The sequence below is a fragment of the Balaenoptera physalus genome (genome assembly GCF_965194825.1).
Source record: "Balaenoptera physalus genome assembly, chromosome: 4".
Classification (NCBI taxonomy): Eukaryota; Metazoa; Chordata; class Mammalia; order Artiodactyla; family Balaenopteridae; genus Balaenoptera; species Balaenoptera physalus.
Genome location: NC_138891.1, coordinates 104503934 through 104523668, shown reverse-complemented (window position 1 = coordinate 104523668; position 19735 = coordinate 104503934). Strand labels below are relative to the sequence as shown.

At 36.5% G+C, this 19735-nt stretch overlaps 1 protein-coding gene across 3 annotated transcripts in view; it reads left to right on the top strand.

The window, feature by feature from the left end:
- The window catches only part of EPHA3 (EPH receptor A3), a 377074-nt gene that overhangs the window by 297662 nt on the left and 59677 nt on the right, over positions 1–19735 (top strand). For all 3 annotated transcript variants that reach the window (XM_082460350.1, XM_082460349.1, XM_082460348.1), the window contains 3 exons: positions 5438–5540; positions 6239–6306; positions 19602–19727. In XM_082460350.1, the coding sequence (XP_082316476.1) occupies positions 5438–5540; positions 6239–6306; positions 19602–19727 (297 nt within the window). The remainder of the gene's footprint in view (positions 1–5437; positions 5541–6238; positions 6307–19601; positions 19728–19735) is intronic.

Sequence of the window (19735 nt, the reverse complement as noted above, 5' to 3'; positions counted from 1 at the left end):
TCGGATTTTGGCATCTGTAGGGAGTCCTAGAACCATTCCCCCTTGGATATCGAAGGGGATTCAAGTCTCAGATGTGGAGACTGTACTTCAAGACCTCTCCTAATCCTCCTGTGATGGAATGAATATGGAGAAATCACTCTTTGAGGACCTTAGAAACAAAATGCTGCAAAATACCAGGGAAATCCACGTGAACAAGGTTTAAAACAAATTTAAAATTTTAGATGACACAATAACAAAATATAATTGCAATTTAACATTTGTAATTCTAAATGTTTTTGTAAATTTTAAGTGGCGCAAAGAAAGTTCTTTGTTTTGAAATGATTATAGATTGAATAGTTATTCAATAGTTAGTTATTGGAATTAACAACAAAACCTAGATTTGCTGTAGCAAGAGAGATCACAAATCACAGAAATATAAAAATCAAATGTTTATTATATCATGTGGTAGAGATTAGGCATATTGGGGGGCAAGAAGGGCAGAACACCATTAGATAAATGTGTATTATACTGATGCATATTTTGGAACATCAGTCTAACCTCTCTTGTTCTGAATTAGCACTTAACCCTATCTGATAAACAAATTTGCAAAAACAACAACAAATTCTAAAATTTTAATGTGATTTCAGATTTACCACAGATATAGTTGTGGTAGTGTTATGCATGATCATCTAATGAGGCTTCAGTGTCTGAGGTTTAAGAAATAGCCCATTTAAAAACTTCAGGGTCTTAGGACTTTTGCAAATAAGCTTTATATTGGCTATATTTCCATTGATTGATAGAGCAGATGAAAAGAGCATAGAGAGAAAGGGAACTTTTTTAATATCCCTCCTCTCCTTTTATAAAAATCTTTGAGTTGGACAGTTTGATTTTTTTTAAAAACATCAGTTTACTCTTACTGCTTTACCATAGAATTCTTCCAGACTTTAAATATAAGTAAATATAGGTTTTAAAAGTACCTTTTGTCTTAAGGGGAAACAAGACAAAAATCAAAACTCTCTGTTTTTTATAAATCAAAATGATATATTCATAAAACCTCTAAGGATTTAAGAGTCTTATTTGTTATAGATTGATATTTAAAAGTATAAAAAAAGGCTCGTGTTTGGATTTCTTTAACAGTTTGCTGCTTATTCTAGTTTTTTTTTTTTTTAATTATAAAGTTTTATTCATAACACATATAAATGTTTCTTAGTAGAACATAGTGTCTTTTTACCTGGAATTTAATTAGTATTTTTTGATCTTGTTTACAGTAACAATATAGAGGCACAGTGGATTATATATTTTCCTAAGTGCTTTAAAGTTTCTTACTATTTATGTGTCAGTGCTTTACATTTATTATCATCATTTTACAGAAGAGGAAACTGAGGCGTAGAGAGGTTAAGTAAGATTTATAAAGTTACACAATTGGTAAATGATCGATCTGATTTTAGAACCCATGTATTTTTGTGACAGTATGTAAAGCATTTTCATAAACATTTCATTTGATCCTGTTCTGTAAGCTATTAAGATACTATGATTTCCTTTTATCCATGGTCTAGGACACAGAGTTTTATATGTTTTTTCTGAGACTGCATAGCTAGTAAGTGGAGTCAGTGAGCCTAGAATCTCCAGATTTTGGAGTACTGATCCAGTGCTGCTATTGCATATTAAAAAAAAAAAAAGTCATGCTAAAAGTCCCACAGAAAGCATAGAGTGTATATGAGTAAAAGGACTTTCCTAGAACAAAGGTGACATCCACCAAAGCAAGAAGTCCCAGACTTTAAGAAACAATGTGGCATGTTTGGGAAAACAGGCAGTCCATCTGTCTGGAAAGCCTCAGTGGGCAGAAATTGAATCCAGTGTGTGTGCTTTGTGCCTGAGAAAGGCAGGCACAATGTAGGAGTTAGAGAAAGAACCCTAGAGAGAGCTGCCGTGTATTAGGATGACCTTGACAAGCTGCTTCAACTTTCACTGCCTCAGCTTCCCTGTCTGGAAATTGGGAAAGATCATTGTGCATGACTCAATAGGGTTTTTATATTGATTAAATTAATTGTTGTTTGTAAAATGCTTAAAATATTACCTGGTATAATAGTATAGTAAGCGCTCGGGGTGTGTGTGTGTCTGTGTGTGTGTGTGTGTGTGTCTGTGTGTGTATGTTTGTTTTGTGTTTAAATAAATCGTACATAATTTGAACATCCAAGGAATTTCCAGAGCAAAAATATGTGGGATAAAGCTGAGATTTGGAAATGGAGGATTCTACTGGATATTACTATTCAAGAAGATTAGCCCAGGGACAATTTAGTCAGCACTCCTAAATGCTTCATACTGCCTTTTTGTTGTTTTTAATGAATGGGTATGCAACAACTTTAATCTCTTGGACCCTATTTTTAGGGGACATTAAGAAAGCCTGACAAAGGTAGAATGGAATCATTATATAGAGAACTTTATAGACCAAGATTAGATATTCATATGTAATTTTGTGGGATAGGGAGTACTTTTGCCAATTCTTTACCGGGAAAATGAAATAATAAAAATATATAACATTTACCTAACCCTTATTGTATGTTTAGCACTGTTCTAAGTGTTTAACTTGTATTAACTCCTTTAATGCTCACAGCAATCATATTATTATGTCACACAGCAGATTGGTACAAAGCCAGTCATTCTGGTTCACGAGAATGAGCTCCTTGCCGGTCTGCTTTAGGGAGAGAGAGTGGGCAGCATGTGTAGGATGGACAAAAATGGGAAGAGACTAGAACCAGGGAGAGCAGTTTGCTTGTGGGAAAACATATTCAAACTGAATTCCTAAGACATAATAGGTATCAGTTTTTGCCAGTATGCCACATAAAATTATTAGACAACTGTATAACACACAATTTAATCAATACTATTCATTCAAACGTTTGCCAATTCAGTAACAAAAAATGATCGGCTTTGGTTATGTGCTTTTAGATAGTCTCTGGGACTCATAGATATTTAGAGCTAGAGGAAATTGTAGAGAGGTCTAGTTTAATCCTATCTTTGACAGGAAAAGAAATAGAGAATTCTTCTTTTTTCTGTCATGTTTCCTCTACCAGTTTCACTGACATTTATTTTACAAACTGGCTAAAATTTACCAGCGAATTCAGAACTTGCTGCTCTTTATAAGCTGCTACAGTATGCAAAGTGAAAAGCATGAGATAAAGTGATTATTATATGTTCATGGAGCATTACTGAATTACAAGTTTAAGTTATTTTACAAATGATTCACAGATCTATAGCCAGTGGATAGGAATGTATCAGTCCATGTCTTCTGTGAAGCAGATATTAAGGTGGAATTTTGTGAGCTTCAGGGAGTGTGGGGATACAGATAAAAGATAAAAGGGGAGGAATAGAAATGGCCAAGCAGAGCCTGAGACTGAGATGTAGGTCAGCCATCTATGAAGACAGACAGAAGGCAGAGAGTTGAGGAGGCGGAGCCTCAGAGAGCAATGCAGCTCTGCGGGTCTCACCAAACCAACGGGGAGCCTCAGCATGAAGATTGCCCTTACAGGACCCCTGCATTGGGCAGAAATGGCCTGGCTCCAGTCCCCTTGCCGTGTTTTGTCATTGAGGAGCGCGTGGCTGCAGTGGATCCTGAAGGTGCAGCAGCTGCGAGCTGTCTGCCCACTGCAGGCTTGGCAGTAGGGAGATCCTAGCAGGCACTCCCACGACTGCCGTGGTGGTGTAAACAATAGTTTTCTGGTAGTAAAGAATAAAGTGCTTGCAACAGTTTATATTATGAGTATACCATCCTGCCACACTCTGAGTTCTTTTTTTCAGATGCTTAGAAAACTTTTAACAGCCTATCTGCCATGTTTTTTTATTTACATGATTTATTCCCTAAACTGCATTATTTTAGAGAAAAACTTCCAACCTTAGATGTTCATCAGGTTCAAGATGTGATATTGGCTTCTGGAGAGCTGATAGTATAACTAAACCCTCTCTTCTGAGCTTTTCTTTTGATACAGCACTGATTCATTTGTTTAATCAGCCTTTACTACAAAAACAATAAATATTAAAGTATGAGTGCATGAGAGGGAATGTTCCAGGAACTGCGTATATTTTAGAAAGTGTAGAGATTTGAATGCTTATGGATTTTGTTAGCAGATGAGCCTGGGGATTTAGGCAGAGAACAGATCCTAAATGGTTTTACATGCGTTTTATCCAGAAAGTGATGGAGACCCCTGCATGAGAATGACGTAATCAAACCCATAGCTTAGAAGGAGTACTCTGGTGGCCAGGTAGAAGATAGGAAAGGCCTGCAAGTAGAGATCCGTTGGGAATTTCTTATTGTAATCCAGGAGAGAAGTGAAGACAGAAACTAAAATATTTAAAAGAATTTGGTGATTAATTGGATATAGAAAAATCAGGAGAGGGAGAGGACAAGGTGACTATATTTATGGTCGACATCTTTGCTACTCAAAAGGTTGTAGTCTGGAATCAGCAGCATCACTGGGCGCTCATAAGATACGCACAGTCTCAGTGCCCCCTCCAGACGGACTGAATCAGAAACTGCTTTTTCCAAAAGCTCCTCAAATGATTTATGTGAACATTAAATTTAGAGAATCATTGGTTTAGGTCAAGGGTCAGTAAACGTTTTCTGTAAGGGGCTAGAGAATAAATAGTTTAGGCTTTGTGTACATACAGTCTCTGTTGCTCCTACCTAACTTGGCTAATTGTAGCATAAAAGCAGCCATAGACAATGCACAAAGAAATTAATGTGGCTGTGTTCCAATGTAATTTTATTTATAGACACAAAAATTTGAATTTTATGTAATTTTCATATATCACAGAATCTTCTTTTGACTATTAAAAAAATGTAAATTCTTCTAAGCTTCTGAGCTATACAAAAACCGATGGCAGGCTAGATCTGGCTCCTGGACAATTTTTGCCAATACCTCATGTTGGTGAGTGAATGAGTGATGGGCCATCTACAAAGGTAGGAAATGCAGGGACAGGAACAATTTGTTGGTAAGATGTGTTGAGGTCCATAGGACAGGCTTATACCACCTTTTAAATAAATACAGATACTGGAGACTAAACAAGGTAATGAGAAAGCTTTTAGAGTTTCATTCTGGGAAATCTTACCTATTCCCTATATTTCTCTGATAATTACTGTTTTTTTGATGAGTTTCTTGCCAATGAGTATAGAGAAAACCAGTCCAGCATATTTTATGCAGTAGATGCCCAAATAGTTTTGATTGATGTCAATGAAAGCAGAGTATTTAATCTTATTAATCAGAAATTTCAAGTAAAATTATACAAAATGTCTATTTTTTACACTAAGTGAAGAATTCTTTTTACGTTGTATCAGACAGCAAGACGTATTTTAGGTAAAAGCAAAATAAATAGGACTTAATTTATCAACGTTTTCACGTAGATGTTAGTTATGATGTGTTAATGCCTGGTCGTTTCTTATTTTTTCTCTCCAACCTCACAGCTTTCTCCATTTCCGGGGAAAATAGCCAAGTGGTAATGATTGCCATTTCAGCGGCAGTAGCAATTATTCTCCTCACGGTCGTCACCTACGTTTTGATTGGGAGGTGAGTTCACAGTCTGTTTTCTGACGTACTTTCATTATTGCATTGCTTGCTCCCCTCAATTGCCACTAAAATCGGAAGTGTGGTCAGTAAAATATTTTAACAATAAGAATGTCTCCACTTGTATTGTAGATCTTTCTTTTTTTCCTCCCTTTCTTTTGATTCTCCATCTTTAGTTTCGAGTTTCTTTTTTTCATTAAATTCTTGCCCCAATCTCCAACACCCACCACTTCTCTCTTTTGACCCTCACTCTTGGTTTTTACTTTCTTTTTTCAATTATGCCTTCTCTCATCAAATACACCCCAGATTTTCCTGACACTTTCTCACCCAGAACACTGGTAACACTGCACAGCACTAATCACTAACAATGGAAACTTTACCCTTCATTCATTCTAACAGCAGTCGTTTTTTTAAAAAAATACTATAAACACTTTCTAGGGCCATTATAAAAACTGAACTGAAGGGGTCTGCACAGTGGGGAAGCATCTCTCCATATCTCCTCATTAGGCAGCTCTCCAGGGTCCCCAGAGAAAGAGGCTTTCTCTAGAGGATTTAGAAAATATGAAGTCATTAAACTTTCACTAAAGCATTTATTTGTTTGTGCAAAATGCTTTATTTTTTGTGCTTTGCACATTCTGAACATAGATAATTGTTTTAAGTATGTTTTCTTTCTGTGTTCTCTTCCTTTGATTTACCTCTAGGTTTTGTGGCTATAACAAGTCAAAACATGGTGCGGATGAAAAAAGACTTCATTTTGGGAATGGACATTGTAAGTTTCTAAACTATTTGCTGCCGTTTTGGCTTTACCATTTCAGTTTTCGCAGTTGTTGATTTGTAATTGGATAACTTCCCCCCTGACAAAGAGAATTCAAAAGTAGTTTTATGGGAGAATTGAGCAAGTCAAATTTATTTTAAACAGAGAAGGGAATCCACAGCTCTGCATTAAGTAATTTTTACAGGGCTGCATTTCAGCATACTTAAGCTAACATGAAGGGTAACTGGTGGTTTATATTCAAATAATGCACATGATGGGGAGTAGATACTATAGTCGGCTCTGCGTGGCTGAAAGGCAAAGCATATCTTCAATTTCCTTATTACTACTTGCTAAAATCTAAATAGGAGCCTTTTCCCTTTCCTAACTGCCAAGTAAATATAAACAACCTCTGTTTATGTGAAACGCCTTACTCCACTTTGTCAACCAACCAGGGGAGAGCCTTTAGAATAAACTGTTTATTTTGGAGTTACATGATATCCAACTGGTAGGAAAAACAGGGCTTTCGCCCCTTATTTTAATACCAATCAATTTAGTCTCTTTTTAATATTTCTCTGAAAGAAATACTCTTTTAAGAAACAAAGTGTTTATATCTAATAAAAGACTCATTTTTTTTCTTCTGGTGAAACAAATCATTCCAGGTGTTTTGCTTTTCCAAACTATGGCTGGGTTATTGTGGCAATTACTAATCATCAGCCTTAAAGGGAATAGCATGTTCTCATGGCAATTAGTACAGAGACCATACTCATGCCTATATGCTCTCAAATAATCTCAATGTAACTAATATAGTCTTGTAAGCATTAGTTTCTTTGGCTTTCACTTTTGCTTTCTGAAAATAACTTTCAGTTCAACATACTTTGTATCAGTAATTGGCTTTCCATCTAAAAGTTGTAGCTTTACAGTAAAAACTTGATGACCTGTTGCTACCATGTAGGAGGCATATAGTAGATTGAAAAAAAAAAAAAGTTTTCCAAAATGTAAATTGAAGGAGGATGGACAGAATGGCAGAGTTTGCAGAGAGCACTGTTTTGTTTTGTCCATCTCATTGAAGTCACTGTAGAGTAATTCACAAAAAAGCCCAAGTGTCACCTTCCTAATATCAATATCTCATTCCAGATTAGTTAGGTTACCAACTCAAAAGTCTTAAAAGAGTGCATGAACAAATCACAGGATATTTATCTAGCTTTTTCTTCACAATCCCACAAAACATTGAGTCACATTCACCATGCATAAATTAGAGTAGTTGCATTCCTGTGGATTAAGTTGTTCTTAATCTGAGTTGGACAATCGATGTAAATATTGCCTTTAGGGCAAGGCCATATTGATTTGGTTCTTTATACAGGAATTATAAACCTCATGAACTTGCAGCACTGATAAATATCTGTGTGCCAATTGTAAGCAGGTTTCTCTATCACTTCAATCTGCTTTAGCTGTTGCTTTTTATGGTGGAGTTTGTTGAAACTTTAATTTTCTTCAAATGCATAATATCCTTATCATAGCCAAACAAAAAAGAAATGTGTTTTATCCGAGCTGCAAGGGCATAAAGTATATGCATGTCATAAACTTTCTGCGTCTTAATGCTACAGCTGGTTTATTTCAGACCATTTATTTCGTATTACTTTGAAAAGCTCTAGCTATGAACTATTCCCTCCAGCCTTGTTACAAATCCTATAATATTGCTTCAAAAGGAAAGAAATGTGTTTCACCTCCTAAGATCCTGTCCCCTTGCCCTCTCTGGCTGGGCCTTTTTACTTTTTTGCTATCCTGAGGGCAACTCATGCTGGTAAAATGGAAATGTAAATTACTGTGTTTGCACAGAATGAGCTGTAAAGTAGTGCAGCTTAACACGTGTGCATGTGTTTATTATCTGGTTGTCTTGACACAGCCCAGTTACTCTGTGTTGCCCTTAATTATTGGTGTGAAGGGATTATGTGCTTGCATCCTGAATCACCTGATTTCTGGAAGCTCTGGGGACAGCAGTTAAAAATCAGCAGCCAAAGCTCCCACAGTGAACAGGCCATTTTTCTTGGAGATGTGTGCGTGTGTTTATACTTGTATTGCTTCCCTAAATGTCATGCAGATAGAAAAGCAATTTACTTAACTTTAATCAATCACAATGAATTGATTGATTTTATTTGGGAATGACTATTTAATTTTTAGATTAGTTAGTAATACATATACTCTCTAGGGCTGACAGGAACAGAATGGTAACTCTAAAGCACACTTTCAAGGCTGTTTGAAGCCAGCGCTTATTTAAAATGTTTGAGACATTGTTCCTAACAACTCATTTTATAATCTTCTTTGTCAATTTCTTTTTTTAATTTAAGTATAGTTGATTTACAATATTATATTAGTTTCAGATGTATAGCATAGTGATTCAGGATTTTTACAGATTATATGCCATTAAAAATTATTACAAGATAATGGCTATAATTCCCTGTGCGATAACAATATATCCTGTTGCTTATCTAGTTTATATGTAGTAATTCATATCTCTTAACCCCATATCCCTATTTTGCCAGTAAGTCTCTCCCAAATTGATTTCCTTAAGTTCAGCAAAGTAAAATATTTGTGATTGTTTACCAGAAAAAAATTTCATTTTCACCTTATTTTTAAAAGTGCTATTTTTTCCCTTGGAAAGGAATGCTAGATTTTCTTACCTTACTATTTCCTGACTTTACTATGACTAGGGGAAAATCAAAATTGGATGATCACATATTCTAGCCTTCATTTGATGTGTCTTCTTTAAAATGTAACCAAATTGACTAAACAAAAAGATTCTGAGAAGACTTCATTTCCTAATGTCTTTTATTAAATCTATGGTTACTTTTACTGTTTTCCTTACCCCAAAGCAAGAAAAGTATGATAGCTTTCCTTAATCTGTTTGCTTGTTTCAACAGTAAAGTGTTTTAGTACTGATAATGTAGAAATAGTTTTAGTGTGATAATAAATTATAGTAGACCACTGTACTAAAGAGTGACTGTTTTTATAGAAAGAAATGATGTTTATAATAAACAGCAGAAGCATGCAAACTGATGCATGAGCTCCAAAGAAACGGGCATTTCTAAGCCCAAATTCTGTCTCTGGGAAAGCTCAATGATATTCATATTTGTGAATAAGCATTCTTAACATGAAGATACTGATAATGGCGATAGTCTCTGTCATTTACTGGGCACTAGCTACAATAACAGGCACTAAATGCTAGGCACTTGAAGAGCAAGTTTTCCAGAGCTTTCTTTCTCTGATGCCTAGCAGATTCTTTGTGCTGCACTATTCAAAGTGGAAGAACTGGGGCTTCCCTGGTGGCACAGTGGTTGAGAATCTGCCTGCCAGTGCAGGGGACACAGGTTCGAGCCCTGGTCTGGGAAGATCCCACATGCCGCGGGGCGACTAGGCCCGTGAGCCACAACTACTGAGCCTGCGCGTCTGGAGCCTGTGCTCCGCAACAAGAGAGGCCACGATAGTGAGAGGCCCGCGCACCGCGATGAAGAGTGGCCCCCGCTTGCCACAACTAGAGAAAGCCCTCGCACAGAAATGAAGACCCAACACAGCCATAAATAAATAAATTAATTAATTAAAAAAAAAAAAAAGTGGAAGAACTGGAAAAGTAGAGTTCTTCAAAAGCTACTCCACTCACAGTTTGCCCAAAGAAAGGGCAAAAAACTTACTATTTCCCCATTTTGGTGGATGTTGACTCCCTAGATATGGGTGTCATCTCAAATTATCTACACTCTGCCTCTGGATGGAGAGTGGCCAGTCTTTTGCAGCGTCAGGGTCAACACCAGGCAGAGGGAGGAGTGGCGCTGACCTATCTTCTCTTACATTTTCCCTCACCTGCCACTCCCATTTTGCTGTCTCAAAATCATCTGAAGAAGTAGCTAAGGAAAATAGTCTTTACCTCCCATCTTTCCTAATCCATTTATTCTTATGCCTGTATTTCTTTACTCAAAACCTCTATGGAAGCTTCCCAGGAACATAAATTATTATGTGATGTAACATGGCATTCACAAAGTCATCCTGTAGATCAACAAACTAATCATGCCTTAGCCCAGACTCTGAAATCCTGGGCTCATTGGCCAAATGTCCATTGTGATGAAGGCTCTCAGGAACAATTGCTGTCATCACAGTCCCTACACCTATTTCATATGAACTATTATACAAAACTGGCTCAGTAATTCCAGAATGTTCAGCTGCAATTTTTCCAATAAGATTCTTCTATTAAAAAATGATATCAGGGACTTCCCTGGTGGTGCAGTGGTTAAGAATCTGCCTGCCAATGCAGAGGACATGGGTTCAAGCCCTGGTCTGGGAAGATCCCACATGCTGCGGAGCAGCTAAGCCCGTGCGCCACATATACTGAGCCTGCGTGCCCTAGAGCCTGCTCTCTACAACAAGAGAAGCCACCGCAATGAGAAGCCCACACACGGCAACAAAGAGTAACCCCCACTCCCTGCAACTAGGGAAAGCCCGCATGCAACAATGAAGACCCAATGCAGCCAAAAATAAATAAATAAATTTTAAAAAAAGTGATATCAGAAAAAGATAATGTCTGATTTTATTTGTTATTTTAGGATATTATAAAAACCTTCAATAATATAGTGTGCTAAATGAAAAAATATATCACCATTAAGAATCCATGTCCCAACTGGGGATCCTGTGTAAGTCACAGGCGGCTCTCCGGGAGGAGCTGCCCGGAGCGGACACGTGGGAGGTGCCTGTGACTCTATGAGTTCCACCTACCCATCTCTATCCATTCTGTCTGAGTCAGGTTACCTGTGAAAGGCTGAGAAACTTTTATTTAGCCGTGTGGCTGACAGGGTCTTGGTGCTCCGGCCGGGTGTCAGGCCTGTGCCTCTGAGGTGGGAGAGCCGAGTTCAAGACATTGGTCTACCAGAGACCTCCCGGCTCCATGAAATATCAAATGGCGAAAGCTCTCACAGAGATCTCCATCTGAATGCTAAGACCCAGCTCTACTCAATGACCAGCAAGCTACAGTGCTGGACACCCTACACCAAACAACTAGCAACACAGGAACACAACCCCACCCATTATCAGAGAGGCTGCCTAAAATCATAACAAGGTCATGGACACCCCAAAACACACCACGGGACATGGTCCTGCCCATCAGAAAGACAAGATCCAGCCTCATCCACCAGAACACAGGCACCAGTCCCCTCCACCAGGAAGCCTACACAACCCACTGAACCAACCTTAGCCACTGGGGGCAGACACCAAAAACAATGGGAACTACAAACCTGCAGCCTGTGAAAAGGAGACCCCAAACACAGTAAGTTAAGCAAAATGAGAAGACTGAGAAACACACAGCAGATGAAGGAGCAAGGTAAAAAACCACCAGAACAAACAAATGAAGAGGAAATAGGCAGTCTACCTGAAAAACAATTCAGAGTAATGTTAGAAAAGTTGATCCAAAATCTTGGAAATAGAATGGAGAAAATACAAGAAACGTTTAACAAGGACCTAGAAGAACTAAAGAGCAAACAAACAATGATGAACAACACAAAAAAATGAAATTAAAAATTCTCTAGAAGGAATCAATAGCAAAATAACTGAGGCAAAAGAATGGATACGTGACCTGGAAGATAAAATAGTGGAAATAACTACCACAGAGCAGAATAAAGAAAAAAGAATGAAAAGAATTGAGGACAGTCTCAGAGACCCCTGAGACAACATTAAACGCACCAACATTCGAATTATAGGGGTTCCAGAAGAAGAAGAGAAATAGAAAGGGACTGAGAAAATATTTGAAGAGATTATAGTTGAAAACTTCCCTAATATGGGAAAGGAAATCGTCAGTCAAGTCAAAGAAACGCAGAGTCCCATACAGGATAAATCCAAGGAGAAACATGCCAAGACACATATTAATCAAACTATCAAAAATTAAATACAAAGAAAAAATATTAAAAGCAACAAATAACATACAAGGGAATCCCCATAAGGTTAATAGCTGATCTTTCAGCAGAAACTCTGCAAGCCAGAAGGGAGTGGCAGGACATATTTAACGTGATGAAAGGGAAAAACCTAAACCAAGATTACTCTACCCAGCAAAGATCTCATTCAGATTTGACAGAGAAATTAAAACCTTCACAGACAAGCAAAAGCTAGGAGAATTCAACACCACCAAACCAGCTTTACAACAAATGCTAAAGGAACTTCTCTAGGCAGGAAACACAAGAGAAGGAAAAGACCTGCAATAACAAACCCAAAACAATTAAGAAAATGGTAATAGGAACATACATATCGATATCTACCTTAAATGTAAATGGATTAAATGCTCCAACCAAAAGACATAGACTGGCTGAAAGGATACAAAAAGAAGATCCGTACATATGTTGTCTACAAGAGACCCAATTCAGACCTAGGGACACATACAGACCGAAAGTGAGGGAATGGAAAAAGATACTCCTTGCAAATGGAAATCAAAAGAAAGCTGGAGTAGCAATTCTCAGATCACACAAAATAGACTTTAAAATAAAAACTATTGCAAGACACAAAGAAGGACACTACATAATGATCAAGGGATCAATCCAAGAAGAAGATATAACAATTGTAAATATTTATGAACCAACATAGGAGCACCTCAATACATAAGCCAAATGCTAGCAGCCACAAAAGGGGAAATCAACAGAAATGCATTCATAGTAGGGGACGTTAACACCCCACTTTCACCAATAGAGAGATAATCCAAAATAAAAATGAATAAGGAAACACAAGCTTTAAATGATACATTAAACAAGATGGACTTAATTGATACTTATAGGACATTTCATCCAAAAACAACAGGATACACTTTCTTCTCAAGTGTGCATGGAACATTCTCCAGGATAAATCATATCTTGGGTCACAAATCAAGCCTTGGTGAATTTAAGAAAGTTGAAATCATATCAAGTATCTTTTCCAACTGCAACACAATGAGACTAGATATCAAATACAGGAAAAAATCTGTAAAAAATACAAACACATGGAGGCTAAACAATACACTACTAATCAACCAAGAGATCACTGAAGAAATCAAAGAGAAAATTTAAAAATACCTAGAAATAAATGACAATGAAAAGATGACCCAAAACCTATGCAATGCAGCAAAAACAGTTCTAAGAAGGAAGTTTATAGCAATGCAATCCTGCTTCAAGAAACAATAAAAATCTCAAATAAGCAACCTAACTTTACACTGAAAGCAATTAGAGAAAGAAGAACAAGAAAACCCCAAAGTTAGCAGAAGGAAAGAAGTCATAAAGATCAGATCAGAAATCAATGAAAATGAAATGAAGGAAACAATAACAAAGATCAATAAAACTAAAATCTGGTTCTTTGAGAAGATAAACAAAATTGATAAACTACTAGCTAGACTCATCCAGAAAAAATGAAAGAAAACTCAAATCGACAGAATTAGAAATGAAAAAGAAGTAACAACTGACACTGCAGAACTACAAAGAATCATGAGAGATTACTACAAGCAACTGCATGCCAATAAAATGGACAACCTGGAAGAAATGGACAAATTCATAGAAAAGTACAACCTTCTGAGACTGAACCAGGAAGAAATAGAAAATATAAAAAGACCAATCACAAGCACTGAAATTGAAAGTGTGATTAAAAATCTTCCAACAAACAAAAGCCCAGGAACAGATGGATTCACAGGCAAATTCTGTCCAACATTTAGAGAAGAGCTAACACCTATCCTCCTCAAACTCTTCCAAAATATAGCAGAGGGAGAAACACTCCCAAACTCATTCTACGAGGCCACTATCACCCTTATACCAAAACCAGACAAAGATGTCACAAAGAAAGAAAACTACAGGCCAATATCACTGATGAACATAGATGCAAAAATCCTCAACAAAGTACTAGCAAACAGAATCCAACAGCACATTAAAAGGATCATACACCATGATCAAGTGGGGTTTATCCTAGGAATGCAAGGATTCTTCAATATATGCAAATCAATCAATGTGATAAACTATATGAACAAACTGAAGGAGAAAAACCATATGATCATCTCAATAGATGCAGAAAAAGCTTTTGACAAATTTCAACACCCATTTATGATAAAAACCCTCCAGAAAGTAGGCATAGAGGGAACTTACCTCAACATAATAAAGGCTATGTATGACAAACCCACAGCCAACATCGTTCTCAATGGTGAAAAACTGAAACCATTTCCTCTAAGATCAGGAACAAGACAAGATCGTCCACTTTCACCACTATTATTCAACATAGTTTTGAAAGTTTTAACCACAGCAATCAGAGAAGAAAAAGAAATGAAAGGAATCCAAATCGGACTAGAAGAAGTAATACTGTCACTGTTTGCAGATGACATGATACTATACATAGAGAATCCTAAAGATGCTACCAGAAAACTACTAAGCTAATCAATGAATTTGGTAAAGTAGCAGGATACAAAATTAATTCACAGAAATCTCTTGCATTCCTATAACTAATGATGAAAAATCTGAAAGAGAAATTATGGAAACACTCCCATTTGCCATTGCAACAAAAAGGATAAAATACCTAGGAATGAACTTACCTAAGGAGACAAAAGACCTGTATGCAGAAAACTATAAGACACTGACGAAAGAAATTAAAGATGATACAAACAGATGGAGAGATATACCATGTTCTTGGATCAGAGGAATCAACGTTCTGAAAATGACTCTACTACCGAAAGCAATCTACAAATTCAGTGCAATCCCTATCAAACTACCAATGGCATTTTTCACAGAACTAGAACAAAAAAGTTCACAGGTTGTATGGAAACACAAAAGACTCCAAATAGCCAAAGCAATCTTGAGAAAGAAAAATGGAGCTGGAGGAATCAGGCTCCCTGACTTTAGACTATACTACAAAGTTACAGTAATCAAGACAGTATGGTACCGGCACAAAAACAGAAATGTAGATCAATGGAACAGGATAGAAAGCCCAGAGATAAACCCACACACATATGGTCACCTTATTTTTGATAAAGGAGGCAAGAATATACAATGGAGAAAAGACAGCCTCTTCAATAAGTGGTGCTGGGAAAACTGGACAGCTACATGTAAATGAATGAAATTAGAACATTCCCTAACACCATACACAAAAATAAACTCAAAATGGATTAAAGACCTAAATGGAAGGCCAGACACTATAAAACTCCTAGAGGAAAACAGAGGCAGAACACTCTATGACATAAATCACAGCAAGATCCTTTTTTACCCACCTCCTAGAGAAATGGAAATAAAAACAAAAATAAACAAATGGGGCCTAATGAAACTTAAAAGCTTTTGTACAGCAAAGGAAACCATAAACAAGACGAAAAGACAACCCTCAGAATGGGAGAAAATATTTGCAAATGAAGCAACTGACAGAGGATTACTCTCCAAAATATACAAATAGCTCATGCAGCTCAATATCAAAAAAAACAAAGAACCCAATCCAAAAAAGGGCAGAAGACCTAAATAGACATTTCTCCAAAGAAGATATACAGATTGCCAACAAACACATGAAAGGATGCTCAACATCACTAATCATTAGAGAAATGCAAATCAAAACTACAATGAGGTATCACCTCACACCACTCAGAATGGCCATCATCAAAAAAATCTACAAACAATAAATGATGGAGAAGGTGTAGAGAAAAGGGAACCCTCTTGCACTGTTGGTGGGAATGTAAATTCATACAGCCACTATGGAGAACAGTATGGAGGTTCCTTAAAAAACTAAAAATAGAACTACCATATGACCCTGCAATCCCACTACTGAGCGTATACCCTGAGAAAACCATAATTCAAAAAGCGTCATGTACCACAGTGTTCATTGCAGCTCTATTTACAATAGCCGGGACATGGAAGCAACCTAAGTGTCCATCAACAGATGAATGGATAAAGAAGATGTGGCACATATATACAATGGGATATTACTCAACCATAAAAAGAAACGAAACTGAGTTATTTGTAGTGATGTGGATGGACCTAGAGTCTGTCATACAGAGTGAAGTAAGTCAGAAAGAGAAAAACAAATACCGTATGCTAACACTTATATATGGAATCCAAGAAAAAAGAAAAAACGTCATGAAGAACCTAGAGGCAAGGTGGGAATAAAGACACAGACCTACTAGAGAATGGACTTGAGGATATGGGGAGGGGAAAGGGTAAGCTGGGACAAAGTGAGAGAGTGGCATGGACATATATACACTACCAAACGTAAAATAGATAGCTAGTGGAAAGCAGCTGCATAGCACAGGGAGATCAGCTCGGTGCTTTGTGACCACCTAGAGTGGTGGGATAGGGAGGGTAGGAGAGAGACACAAGAGGGAGGAGATATGGTGATATATGTATATGTATAGCTGATTCACTTTGTTATAAAGCAAAAACTAACACACTCTTGTAAAGCAATTATACTCCAATAAAGATGTTAAAAAAAAAAAGAAATTGAAGATGACACAAATAAACTGCAAGATAGCCCATGCTCATGGATCTAAAGAGTTAATATTGTCAAAATGGCCCCAGTACCTAAACCATCTATAGATCCAGTGCAATCTCTATCAAAATTCCAATGGCATTTTTCAGAGAAATAGAAGGAACTATCCCGAATTTCATATGGAATTACAAAGACCTCAAATAGCCAAAGCAACCTTAGAAAGTTGGAGGCATCACACTTCCAGATTTCAAATTATATCACAAAGTTATAGTAATAAACACAGTATGGTACTGGCATAAAGCAGACACATAGACCAATGGAGCAGGATTGAGAGCCCAGAAATAAACTCATGCATATGGCCAACTAGGGAGCCAAGAATACTCAATAGGGAAATGATAGTTTCTTCACTAAATGATGTTGGGAGAACTGGATATTCATTTGCAAAAGAATGAAACTACACCATCATCTTACATCACTCGCAAAATGTAACTCAAAATGAATTAAGGACTTCAACATAAGACCTGAACTTATAAAACTTTTAGAACAAAAAGAGAGAAAAAGCTCATTGACATAGGTCTTAGCAATGATATTTTTGGATATGAACCCCAAAACACCAGGAACAAATGCAAAAATCAACAAGCATTACTACATTAAACTAAAAATCTTCTGCACAGCAGAAGAAACAATTAAGGAAAAGAAAAGGGAACCTATGGAATGGTAAAAATATTTGCAAACCATATATCTGATAAGGGGTTAATACCCAAAATACATAAGGAGCTCAACAGCAAAAACCCAAGCAATCCAATTAGAAAATGGGCAAAAGACATGAATAGACATTTTTTCCAAAGAACACATACAAATGGCTAACAAGTACATAAAAAGGAGCTCTATATCACTAACCATCAGGGATGTGCAAATCAAAATCACAATGAGATACTGTCTCACATCTGTTAGCATGACTATTCTCAAAAAGACAAAAGATAACAAATGCTGACAAGGATGTGTAGAAAAGGAAATCTGGTGCACTGCTGGTGGGAATGTAAATTGGTATCACCAATATTGGAAAAGTATAGAGGGTTCTCAAAAAATTAAAAATACAACTACAATATGATTCAGCAATCCTACTGATGGGTATATATTGAAAGGAAATGAAATCACTGTCTCAAAGGTGTATCTGCACCTCCATGTTTACTATAGCATTCTTCACAACAGTCAAGACATGGAAATAACCTAAGTGTCCATTGACAACTGAATGGATAAAGAAAATGAGGTATATTTATAGAATGGAATATTATTTATCCATATAAAAGAAAGAAATCCTGCCATTTGTGACAACATGGATGGACCTTGAAGGCATTTTGCTAAATGAAATAAGCCAGAGAGAGAAAGACAAATGCTTTATGAACTCACATGTGGAATCTAAAAATATCAAACTCATAGAAACAGAAAGTAGTATGGTGGTTGCCAGGGGCTGAGGGATGGGGAATATGGAGAGATGTTGGTCAAACAGTACAAGCTTTCAGTTAGAAGATGAACAAATTCTGGGGATCTAAGGTGCTGCATGGTGACTCTAGTTAACATTATTGTATTGTACATTAGGAAGTTGCTATGAGAGTAGAGTTTTAACATTCTCATGCTAACAACAACAACAACAAAGGTAATTATGAGATGAAGAATGTTTTAATATTATTGTGGTAAATATTTCACAATATATATGTGTATCAAACGATCACATTGTACACTTTAAACCTACACAACGTTATGTCAGTTAAATTTCAATAAAGCTGGGAAAAAGTGACAGAAAAAATAGAAAGAATCCATGTCCCTTGCTAAAATAATTTTACTAATATTATTCACCGTTATGAAAATTAAAATCAAAATCAATATTATTAGTATATATACTGTGGCAGTTAAATTACAGTGTCCTTTAATGTTAGAGCATGTTTATGTACTTTAATAGATTTTAGGTTTCCTTTTTAAAAATTTAGTTTTCTTTCAGAGAAAGTTAGTTTCTTGAACATTCCAAATTGTTTCAAATATGAATTATATTTCCAAATGATAGGAATTTTATTAATATTATATCAAATCCAAAATGATTCTCCTGTATCTTTTGTCTGTGCTATTTTAATTGCAGAACATCATGAAAATTTTTCACCTTCAGAAAAATTCAATAAATAAATATACTATGAAGAAAGTTTATATTTAATAAGCTATAAATATGATTTATGTTTGGAATTTAGCTCCTTACCACAATTATTAAACTTATAGAGAACACTTATATTGCTTTTAACTATGTTGAAAAGCTACATAATAAGATTTCAGTTAATTGAAACTATACTAGTATATACATATAATACCCATATTATGTATACGTAAACTCACAGCTTAACGTAAATCTATAATTGCAGTGGGGAATTTTGATTGTGACTGTTAATAAAAGCAGAATAGTGTCAGATGAAAGACATGCCGTTTTATATCATCTAATTACATCAGCTATTCTGCCTTATAAAAGTATGTCACAAGCTTTCCTTTATTGTCACATGTGGCACTGTAATAGATATTTGGTTACTGCACTGTTTACGGAGTCACAAATGTGTGATAGTGTGATGGCATTCACTCACTGCTGCTAGTGGTAGTAATTACTAGGCCTACTCAATTCTGAACCATTTTTCTCTCCTCAAGAACCCCCTCCTTGAATGTCCATTTTCCTTCTAGTGTTTTTACAGAGAAAGTTCCTTGTGGTACCTCTTTCTGTTTCATTATGGTTTAATGTCATGGGGATTTTTTTTAAACCAATAATGTTATCATAAATTCTCACACTGAAGGTTTTATAAATGCCTTTCTTCCTAAATGCCTTTCTTCCTTTCCTTAAACAGTAAAACTTCCAGGTCTCAGGACTTACGTTGACCCGCACACTTACGAAGACCCTACCCAAGCAGTTCATGAGTTTGCTAAGGAATTGGATGCCACCAACATATCCATTGACAAAGTTGTTGGAGCAGGTAACCAC